The sequence below is a fragment of the Carassius carassius genome, chromosome 23, assembly GCF_963082965.1.
Source record: "Carassius carassius chromosome 23, fCarCar2.1, whole genome shotgun sequence".
Taxonomy (NCBI): domain Eukaryota; kingdom Metazoa; phylum Chordata; class Actinopteri; order Cypriniformes; family Cyprinidae; genus Carassius; species Carassius carassius.
Genome location: NC_081777.1, coordinates 30,358,994 through 30,371,440, shown reverse-complemented (window position 1 = coordinate 30,371,440; position 12,447 = coordinate 30,358,994). Strand labels below are relative to the sequence as shown.

At 35.4% G+C, this 12,447-nt stretch overlaps 1 protein-coding gene across 1 annotated transcript; it reads right to left on the bottom strand.

Moving 5' to 3' along the window:
- Positions 1-928: 928 nt before the first annotated feature.
- On the bottom strand, positions 929-10,994 carry LOC132101991 (P2Y purinoceptor 3). The gene is made up of 3 exons (XM_059507202.1): positions 10,865-10,994; positions 1,270-2,408; positions 929-1,228 (listed from the first exon to the last, which is right to left on the bottom strand). Exon 2 carries the CDS (start codon positions 2,383-2,385, stop codon positions 1,408-1,410), a length of 978 nt encoding a protein of 325 aa, XP_059363185.1. The 5' UTR covers positions 2,386-2,408; positions 10,865-10,994; the 3' UTR covers positions 929-1,228; positions 1,270-1,407.
- Between the last annotated feature and the right edge of the window lie 1,453 nt (positions 10,995-12,447).

Below are 12,447 nucleotides of genomic sequence, written 5' to 3'. Positions count from 1 at the left end.
TGGCAGCCATTCTTAAAATATATGGAAAATTTTAAAATGTGCACTATACCATGTCATGGAAAATCAGCCACGTCTTAATTCTATTTTATTTATTATTATTATTATATTATTTGTATTTATTTATTTATTATTATTATTATTTGTCTTGTTTGTCTTTTGTTGGTTTGGTTTAATGGTATTTAAACTGCTTTATTTTCTAACCTTAAATGTCTAATTATGTTGTCTTCTATGTTGGGGTTTTATTTGTTGTTGTTTGAAAAAAGGCACAACAGAGTGTAAGCTGTCAAAAATCATAAATAAAGTGAAAAAAATCAAACTATTTTGCTGCAAAAAAAATAAAAAATAAAATTCTTGTATCATTTGGTTGGTATATATATTTTTTTAGAGAGGATTTTTTTTGGATTTTCTCTTCACCAATCACAAAATACTGTCAACATCCAGGAAACAAATATTTTCATCATGTTTTCAGAAAATAAAATGTCATATAAAGTATGTTATATTAATAAATTTCAGTATCATTGATATACTTTTAAAGCATTCTAAATAAGATTTTTATATTTTTTGTTTTCACTTGTAGCTACATTTTTAGCAATTTTGTTGTTTTTGTTTTATTAGTATTTTTTTATGTTCATATAGTTTTTATATATTATTTAGTTTTAGTTATTTTAATACTTTACACTAATTAAACAAAAATGCTGCACTGACAATCAGCTTTAAATTAAATTTAATTATTACTTTATTTCAGTTAGCATTTATTTTTTTTCAAGTATCAGAAATGGTTTTTTTTTAATGGTTTCAGTTGTAGTAACTACGTATAATAACCCTTGAACAAACCCTTCTAAAAACATTTGGTGTGATGTATGTGCTGCTGAAGTGGAGATTTTTAGATTAGTGTATGAGAAAAAACTAAAATCATTTCGAGAAAAGAGCTTTTATAGATATGTACTGTAACTGAAATAGTGTCTAAATAAACACTTAATAAAGAAGATGCAGTAATCGATTTCTGAGAAAGGCTGTTGAAAGCGGATTGGATAGATCTCCAGAACACACTTGTAGCCAATCAGCAGCAAGGGGCGTGTCCACTAATGATGGGGGGAAGTGCCCTGAGTTGCAAAGCATGTTAAAGAATTGGGGGCGGAGCTATCAAAACAGGGGTGTGATTATTTTGATTAGGGGCATGTCTGTTTTCTTTTAGTGATGTGTGTTTTGAATGTAATTTTCCACTACACTCTCACAAATAAATTTACAAAACTGTCACTACGGTGGTACCCTGTCAAAAGATACTAATTTGTAAACCTTAGCCTTAAAAAACTCAAATATGTATAGTGGAGGAAAAAAAAACGATGGCTTTGATTGTAGTGTCTTGCTTTAACACAGTTATTTCTGACCCAATCAGGTGTGTTCCAGTCAGATTTTGTCAACTTTGTCTCTGAGCGAGGTGATCTTGAGCAGCAGACTCCTGGTGCTGCGTCTGTACTGCGGCTGGGTGAAGTAGAACAGAATGGGGTCCAGAACGCTGTTCATGCTGGCGAAGGGTCTGGTGCATTTGTAGACCACAGACAGCAGGTTCCTCAGTTCGCAGGGGGCCGTGGGAAAGGTCCTCACCAGCAAGTAGAGCGTCTTTGTCATGTGGAACGGCAAGAAGCTGATGGCGAACACCAGCATCACAATAATGATCATCCTCACGGCTTTATTCTTCCTCTCTACGGCCACGGCTTCTTGAGCTTCGCCGACCTGCCAGAGAACCCTTGCCATTTTGCAGTATAGCACCAGGATCACTAGAAAGGGCACGACGAAGCCCAGACAGGTCAAAGCGATGCCGTATGGGAAGTACGCTGTGGAGCGCTCTGGAACGCTGAGGTCGTAGCACACCGTGCGGTTGCGCTGGATGCCGGTGGCGGCGAACTCGAACGTTGGAGCGCAGAGAACCGCGACAGCCACCCAGACGCCAGCGCAGACCAACCACGCCAGCCTGCGTCCACCTTGTCTGGGCCACACCGTCAGCGGATGGCAGATGCCCATGTAGCGCTGGAAGCTGATGCACGTGAGGAAGAAGATGCTTCCGTGCAGGTTGCTGTAGAACTGGAAGCGAACCAAGCGGCAGGTGAAGTCACCGAAAGGCCAGTAGTCTTTGCTGGCGTAGTTGTATATGAGAAGCGGAAGTGAACAGACGTACAGGAAGTCTGCCACCGCTAGATTCAGCATGTAGATTTTGGTCCGCGTTAGAGTGTGCCAGGAGCCCCAGATCCGCAGGATGATGATGAAGTTGAGCGGCAGTCCAAAGATGAAGACCAGGCTGTAGACGGAGGGGAGGAGGAAGCGCTTGAAGTCCTCCTCGTAGGTGCAGGAAGGCAGAATGGAGGTGGAATGGTTAAGAGATGCCATCTTATCAAATATTGCTTTACATTCTGAAAAACAGAAACGTTAATGCGTCAGTGTAGTCGTACATAAACAGATGCATAGATAATCTTGTACTTAATTTTGTTGAGTGGTGCTTGTCCGCGTTCTCCAGGATTATTATGGTTCACTAAAAACTAGAAACTTTAAAAAATCATTACTTGAAATAAAATGAATGTTAACTAAAAGTAAAATAAAATAAACTTTTCATTTAGTTTAACCTGATATATATATATATATATAAAACTGAAATAAAAATTGCTAAAAACTATCCAGACATTTAAAAAAAAAAGAAAACAAAACATATATTTAAAAAAAATTATAAATACTAATAAAACTATATTAGTACTTAAATGATAGCAAAATATCACTGCCATGTAAAATGATGACAGCAACTGCAGTGAATATGATCTTAGAACACATTATACTTTTAGTTAAATACCATTGTACAGTAATAATACTCCAAGTATTATTATAACTGTACACTGTTATATAGCTAAAACTGAAATTATGTATACATTAAATTGGATGAAAAAAATTACTTCAAAAACTTTAGTTAGAAATATAGCCTTAACTAAATTTAAAAGCAATAAAAATTTATATATATTCTATTTTTAAAGTTTAAAAGCAATATATTTAGCAAAAATGCTAAACATATAAATAAATAATAAATAAATAAATAGAAATGAAAAATAAATTCACATCAAATTATTAAAACTTACAACGACAGCTTATATATATCAATAAAAGCTTATTAATAATATCAATAAATGCTACAATAGTATATAAATAAAATGAAATTGCTGCAATATTGTTGCAATATTATTATTTTATTTTTTGCTAGGTTGATTGTTTTGTACCTTGTAATCAACTATTTGCTTTAAAAATAACACATAAAAAATGGTAATAAAATTAAATAATTATTTATTAATACTTGAATCAATGTTTCATCTTCACATATTTATATATTTAGTCAGAATGCATAAGCGAGATAATGCTTATGATTACAAATAATGATCACAAAATAATAATAATTCATTAATAATGAATAATGATCACAAAATATAACTAAACTGTACATTATCCAGTATATGTTATATCTAAATCACTAAATTTATATTGTAATCCTTCCCCATCATTACCTATTCTTAAAAAAAAAAGAAAAAAAAGAAAGGGCCATTACATATTTTATTTAGCATAATCCAGAAGAAAATATTATTGCCAAATGGATGTTTATTCACAGCCTCATTGAGTGTCATATTTGTCTCAGTAGATTTCTCCTAAAATTTCAATTGTGTAATAATTCAAATAGACACAAATGAAGCTCATATTTAAATATCTGACATTTGAATAAAAAATTTGAGGAATTATTCAGATTCTTAGGAGACATTATTGGAGTCTTTCTCTGGAGAAAATCGGGTGATTTAAGCAATTTTGCTTAATCTCATTAGACACTGACATCAATGAAACACTGAAATCTCAACAGTGATTTTTCTTTCCAACAAAACTAAACAAATGGATCCCTAAATGTTTCAAACTGCACATCCATTCAGCGTGTGCATGCAAAACACAACCAAACATAGTAAGTAAAAACCAAATTAGAGAGAAAATATCCCTCCTTTAAACCCAATTAGAGTTAAAACACTCAATAAGTGAGCGAACTAACTGTGTTTGCCAGACTCTCAGGAGCCACTGGGCAACTTCATCAATCAAACCACAGAGTGAAAGCACTCACTGCTATATTTGACTCGGTGTGCTCTACTGTTGGATAACACTGAATGTTAAGACAAATGGTTAAATATATAAACAGGACTGGATTTACAGACATTTTCCCATGTGACTTTCCTAGACAGATGTAATTTTACATGAGAGTATTAGAATTATATTTATAATTGGTGTCACTAATAAAATGCAATTTGAAAATTCAAGGCAGGAAAGCGTCACTTGACCAGCAATGGAGTGTGTTTATTGTGTAAAGATGTGAGACCATACGGTAGGATGTGGAGGACATCATAAAGACTTGGGGTTTAAAATTATGAATACTTAGTAAACGAATGCATGTGAGGTGGAAAGAGGCATTTGATTGTTAATTTGATGCTCTGGACTTGAGGTTATAATCTACTAAAATGGCCTTAAAATGTAAAATACCATCTACTTCACAAGCATATTAACAGAAATGGCTTAAATGGGACTAGTTCGTCTAAATGCAAAGTGTGCTACTTTTGTGCCACTAGTGGCAGCAAATGGAAATGCAACACTTCTGTTTTTCATACTCCTGATTAGGGCTGGGCGATATGGAGCAAAAAATACAGTACAGACCAAAAGTTTGGAAACATTACTATTTTTTATATTTTTGAAAGAAGTTTCTTCTGCTCATCAAGCCTGCATTTATTTGATAAATGCATAAAAACAACTTAATTTGTAAAAAAAAATCTTAAAATAGCCTTATGAAATGTTTTTTCCCCCTCTGAAATTCTTTGTATTTACATTTTTCTGGTTATCGTTTATCTTTTAATTATTGAAAATTAAGCAAACTTTTTTTTTTGACAAACAAAGGGGATTTACTATTAAAAATAAAACATGGAAGAAATGTTGTGTTAACATTGCTTAAAAAATTATGTTCGTTTCATTTTAATAGTAGTAGTAGGCTATGTACATTATGCTGAACAATAGTAATAGATTTCTGGCAAATACTTGTCTAAACTATAAACTAAACCAGACTTTTATTTTGACGGGTTACCGTACCTTTACAGTTCTGTGTATGAGTCTATAATGTGATATATGACGCTAGTTTTACTCAAATCAAACGGTCAGATGCTCATGAAGTGACTCTCAGTGCAATTTCTGGAGATGTTCCTCATGTGTTCACGTCTTTATTTAGTGAGAGGAAAGACGCTGAAATCACCGGAGCATCTGGAATATGCAGGATTCATATTTAAATAGACTTTTCCGACTTAATATTTACAGATATTAGTCCATATCGCGAATTGATGTGAGTGCAATGACCTACTTTGAATTAATTCATATAAAATTTGACAAATTCTGTGACATTCCGTGTTAAACTGTAAATTCCATTTTTATGACTGGATTCCGTCCGTGTTTTCTGCATCGCGGAAATCATAGGGCCCTACAGTAGACATCTGCCTGCTGTTCACCCGACGCCTTAAAACCGAGGTATCTCCAAATAATGGAGCCATTTTTGATACTTGATACACTGAGACAACACGCGAGGGGAGGGGGGACAAAATAAAGGAGGCGGGAGCGGCACAGAGAAGACAAACAAGCAAAGTGGCGGAATCAGAAATAAATCTAAACAATATATCGATATATACGATATGTCAATATATTTTAAATATCGAGATATCGCCCACCACTACTCCTGATAGCATTTTATTTCTGATAATATATCTTTTAGACGAAACTCTTTGTTAACTTTAAATAAAAATATGCTGTACAATAAATAAAGCTAAATGTAGCACTCTTAAACCATTCATAAAGCAATTTCTTAGTCTCACTGTTACGCAAATATGAAAAAAGGTCACACTGAGTTACAACAAACTTCATTTCACTTTTCATAGTAAAGCAGCACAAATCATGTGACACATGCTTGCTTAAGAATACTGAAGTTTGCATTCCTCTTTTTCTCCTTTCAGTTGCCAGTTTGAATGAGTTGATTCATATTTAAATGAAGTGGCCCATTCTTATTATTAAAGAAGGCCAAACATTCACGGGAACGGTGATAAAGGACAGCCACAAAGACTCCTCAAAGGCTCCATTCACGTGTTCTTTGCTTTTATGTCCAATTCCTCATTTTATTTCTCTAAAAAAAAGAGAAACTTGTCCAAGTCCATAGATAATAACAGAGTAAAATGACAATATTAATCTGAATCCTTGGTAGATTAATTCTACAGCTATTCACACACAGCGTGTCCTTAGATTGCATCATTTTAGGTCTATGTATGCATGCAGAAGCAGAACCGAATCTTTTACTAAATCTGCTGTCTGGAGTGATTCCCAATGTGTGCACATTCAAGTAAAAGCCTAATTTCCAGTTATGCCACTAACACACATTACTGCAGGTAATGCGATCAGTAAATATGTGTTTTTTCCATAATACCTCATCTTTATGAGCTTATCTACACTATGATTAGTGAAAGCTTCACTGCAGTAGACAAACTAAAGTCTTTTCTCCCTAAAGTTCTTGTCTTTCATCAGCGTCTGACGTCATTATCAAGAAGTGTTGTGCAACAACAGAAATGAGACATTCCGTTTCACAAGAACGTGTCTTTGTCTGAACCTGTGTGTGTGTGTGTGTGTGTGTGTGTGTCTGCCCAGTACTAACACGTGTGAGTATTTAGCAGATGCTGTTAAACTAGTGGTTTTTGCAGTAGTCTGATCACACACACAGTCTGTCTTCAGTAACTGTTGCTGAAGTGCCTGATTCTGCTGATTCCTTATCATTAGTCTAGCCCAGCCCAGGTCATCAGCTCTTCATCATTGTGCTCAGAGACAGCTGGAGTGAAAGCAGAAGGCTGGATGTGTCGGGACAGGTTTAGAAAAACACAACTGACCAGCCTCAGGTGCGACTGAGCTAGAACACTGAGTACTGGAACAGAGGAATGTCAGTTTGGGTTTCAGACATGCTTATGCTCGATGTATATTTATGTTTTTATTTATATATGTGAATGTAGACCACAAAATATGTCTTAAGTCGCTGGGGTATATTTGTAGCAATAGCCAAAAATACATTGTATGGCTCAAAATTACTACTGACTACTGTTAATTAACTACTGTAAATATATAACATAATTTTTTATTAGTAATATGCATCGCTAAGAACTTAATTTGGACAACTTGATTTTCTTAATATTTCTATTTTTTTGCACCCTCAGATTCCAGATTTTCAAATAGTTATATCTCGGCAAAAAATGACGCCTATGACTGGTTTTGTGGTCCAGTGTCACATATTTATGTTTTATAATTATCTTATATTTATATTACATGTAATATTTGTATTGTGTATGATTTATATATATATATTATACTATATTATATTTTTTATTATATCTTGATTAATTGAATTTGAATTGATTTCTCCAAGTATTACCACAAGGACAAGCTGACCAACTTATTTTGGAAAATGTGGTTGTAGGTGGTTGCTAGGGTGCCGCTGTGATATTCTGGGTGTTGCCAGAGTGTGCTAGGGTGTGGTTATTATTATTTTGCAGTATTTCTGTTTCCTGTGTCTCACTCCAGGGACTGCATCAGGTCGCACTGCGCAGACGCAGGCGATGTCACTTCCTCAAGCTCCACTCGTGCCATTATTTAGAAGACGACATTAAACAAAGCTAAGTCTGACACAGAGAAAGGGACAGATGTGTGTACTTCTAACATGTTTGGTTGGTAAAATAAATGTTTAAATTCAAATCAGAGCATTTTCCGTGTCTGGAATGGATGTACTCTTGAGTCTATAAGGTAACAATAATATAATAAAATAATCTAAATGGGTTTGGCTAAAAGAAAATTTTGGTTTAATCTATACTACTAGGTACTTATATTATATTGACTGGGTTAAATAGAATTGGATCACTAAAAAGAAACTAAAATACAATTTTCATTGACTAAAACTAGACTAAAAATGTCATCAGTTTGAAACGACTAAATATAGACGACAACAGTCATGGATAATTCAGACTAAAATAAGACTCAGACTTTTAGTCGACTGAAACTTGACTAGACTAAAAAAAGTACGAACGTGACTAAAACTAATAAAAACTAGAGTTTCTATGCAATTGCTATGGTGCTGTCAGTGGTTGCTAAGATGTTGGGATGCAGTTGCTAGGTAGTTGCTTAGCCTATCACCGAGTCTGTATAATGTTGTTGTCCACCAGACAAAAACTGTAGATTTAAAGATTGTAGATTAGCACAAATCTCCAACCCAACTTTGATGGTTTCATTTTCATTAGACACTGGTAAGTCAAAAATAAAGGTCTAGAAAAGCCTCATGCTTCTACTCTGCCCCAGGGTTATTTGAGTTCTTACATGAAATCATAGACTCACAGTTAAAAATAGACAGTCCAAGAACACAGCTGGAGTTTGTCATATTTATGGTAGAATGTGAACAGGGGGTATTTATAAAAAAGCAGGTTATGTGACATACCCAGGTATGTTTGAGGATAAGCGAGCAGATAACCCCGGCTTTCGGTTCCAAAATCAGAGGTTACTTTCAGGTTATGTAAGTAAAGCATGTTAATGACCAGTGAACAAAAGAAGAAGAAAGAAGCAGCATGGTGTGCTTGTCGATTCGTCGCTCTGTTGCTCTAGGGGAAGTTGTGGCCTAATGGTTAGAGAGTTGGACTCGCAATCGAAAGGTTGTGAGTTCGAGTCTTGGGCCGGCAGGAATTGTGGGTGGGGGGAGTGCATGTACAGTTCTCTCTCCACCTTCAATACCACGACTTAGGTGCCCTCGGGCAAGGCATTGAACCCCCAACTGCTCCCCGGGCGCTGCAGCATAAATGGCTGCCCACTGCTCCGGGTGTGTGTTCACAGTGTGTGTGTGTGTTCACTGCTCTGTGTGTGTGCACTTTGGATGGGTTAAATGCAGAGCACGAATTCTGAGTATAGGTAACCATACTTGGCTGAATGTCACTTCACTTTTGAGAACGTCTTGAGTTTTCACCTGGAACATACTCTGAGTTCAATGAACTTACTCCCGGACGCATTTTTTTGGAACCACATTGAGTAAGCAAGGTTTGGGGTTAATCAACGAAAATTCAGAGTATAGCTGATAAGTTAACCGTGCTTTCTGGAATACACCCCCCTGCCTTAATGTAACCGTGCTGACTGAGATGTTGGAGCTTCATGGAGTGGAACGGAGAGGGAGTGGTGGTTATGGCCGTTGACTTAAGCAAACAGAGATATCTGTCAGGTGTCTGCTGGCAAAAACTCAAGAAACCCCAATCAGGACTTGTTTGAGTCAAGAGTGTTTAGTCTTAGTGTGACTACATTTATTTCCTGTGACACTTCTGCAAATATCTGCAGGGGTGGTGACAGAACGTTTGAGAAAGCAGCAACCTGAAACTGCAAGAGTCTTAATTTAGCAGTTACTCCACATGACGAGCTCTTACGCAAATTTCAGACTAATTAAAGTGATAGAAAGAAAGCATTATTGGTTCACGTTCATGGCATTTGCTCTTTTCCAAACACACTCTTTCACACCTTTTTCTGGGAAATTTGTCACAAGGCATTCTTTATATGCTAAGCAAACACAACGCCATATTTATGAGTGACATAGTGTTAGTTTGAGGGCATGGAATTGGAAGCAGATACTGGTGAGAGGGTCAATCACCTTGCAAGCATTTATCATACCAGTCAGGAACACAAATAGCACAGCAGAGCATGGGTTTGCTTCCATGCAACATCAAGTGGTGACATTTCTCTACAGCACAATTACACATACTACAACACACCGATAACAGCAGGAAATTTGACATTTTGGCAAGGAAAGTCATGTTTCTATGTGGGACATTGTTCTCTTTTATCTCTTCCTACCGTTTGGCTAGTGTTTTCTCTCTGTTGAGGGTTCAAACTGCCTCTTGGCGCCATTCATCACGATTAATTTAAGGTCAAAGAATAAAAAAAAGGAGGCTATTGTTGAATCTGGCCTGGATTAACAACCTCTTGGAATGTTTTCTTTTCTACACACATTTCTTCCCACACTATGATGTTAATTCCCCTAATGGCACATCTACGTGCACATAAAAGAAGCATAGAGCACAGAAGCTATTCACTAGAGCATCACTAACCTACTGGAATCTGCACCGCAAACAATGACTTACAGTGGATTCCAGCACTTCCACAGAGCTGTTTCTACAGGTGTTAATATCAATCAGAAAAAAAGATGTGATTTACAACACTGCATTACTGTATGTACAAAATAAATGAACGTAACATGGCGAGGAGCTGAAACTGTATATCAATCAATAAATCAAATATCTAGTAATTTAATTAATAAATGATTTCACAGCAGCACATAGTTGAGATGTGAACATAAAGGACTTTGTCTTATAAAATCTATATTTTACAAAATAATCAAGACCATGTTTTTTTTTCAAAATCTGAATTATGAATATACAATCCAAAAAGAAAAAATGTGTTAAGTCATTATAATTAGTTATGGGTTATTGAAATGATTTGTTAGTGTAATTAATGTTTCTTTAATGTTTCACTGTTATATATAGCACTAGAGAAGTTTTGTAGGTTATTATTAATTTTGTAAAACCATGAAAGGCAACAGAACATAATATATTTCTATAAGAACAAAACCTGGATTAGGAATTAGTATTATTTATTAGTAGTATCTACATGCATAGCTAAACATCACTATGCGTGCCCATAATAAAACAACTGATGCAAATAATCATTTCATCCCACTTGATTTTAATATCGTATCGCTTCCCAAACTTACCTTTGCATCCACTCTTTCGTTATTTCCCACCTGAACACCAGAAAACAACCCTGTCTGCGAAGTAAAAGTGAATCTCTTCAGAGCAACGAAGAAAACAGAAGTAGCGAATTACTCCGCAGTGCTCTCTTCTTCTTTCGGCACTTGCGCGTCATCGTCAACCCACCCCCGTCTCATGAATATTAATCACCTAAGGACACATCTGATTGGCTGAATTTTTTTTATAAGCGTTTTTTTTCTCAGTGTTTTTGCTTTGGTAAGTTTGTGTGTAGATTTCTGTAGATAAATGTATTCATTTTTTAAATAATCTATATTGTGGCACATTAATGCTCATTGTGTACTTACTATCTCACAGAAAGTTTGTGGACAAACATCGTCATTATATTTCAAATTGCCCCGCAGTTAAAACGGCTCCTACACTAATGTGTTCGAATATGCTGATCATAATCATCCGCTGATATCAACAATCAACTGTGAGTCAACACATTTTTCTTTTGTACATGATTTTAGCCTGCAGGCAGTTGTCTGCTGTTTACACCAAAAAAGGTTTAAGCAAAGTTTCCCAGCTGTTCAGCCGCTGACTATTATTAAAACGCATGGAGCAAACTGATTTTGTGTGATCCATGCAAACTCCTCATGTTTTTGCTCATTTGTAATGGTGAAGAACAAGTTAAAGCAGGCACGTGCGCAGGCATGACAAAAAGTAGGTTAAATAGTCCACCTTTTTAACCTATATACATTGAATCAGCTGAATTGACTTTTTGAATAAAAACAAACTTTATATATATATATATATATATATATATATATATATATATATATATATATATATATATATATATATATATATATATATACACACACACATATTTATTTCTATAAATGCATTTTATTTAACATATATAACTGCTATGTGTCCTTGGTTTTCAGCTTCAGGGTTCTTTTTGGTTCTCCAAAGAACCTTTTAGTGAACAGTTAAGTGAAAAATAAAACATTTTCTTAGTCTGAAGAACAATTTAACAATCTAAAGAAACATTTTTGACTATACACACTTGCCATCTATGGTTCCTTGAAGAACTGTTAAAATGGAATCTTGGAATCGATGGAATCTTTCCATTCCACAAACAATACTTTGTAACGCTGAAAGGTCTTTGTGGAATTCAAAAAAATATTTCTCTTATGGCATCTCTGCCAAAACCATTTTTTTTTACCTTTATTTTTAAGTGTAAAGAATATTTTGTTTCCATGGATGTTAAAGGTTCTTCATGGAACCAAAGATTCCAATTCAAAACCTATATTTTTAAGAGTGTATGGTGACAGACCCCTCCCATAATTATTGGTGATTGGTCATAGTAGTGAGTAAGGAGAAGAGATGAATGGGAAAGAGAAATGCATTGCATCGCCTACACTGAACTTGTCGGAGCATGTGCATTAATGGCTCATGTTCCAGCCATGTTGAGTGGGATGCAGACATTCAGGTTCTTTATAACATCAGACCTAATTAATCACCTGTTAATATCTAACAGACATTTCCGTCTGGGGCAGGGCAGGATTATGGGCTCCCGGGGCTCTTGAAATGCCTCCAA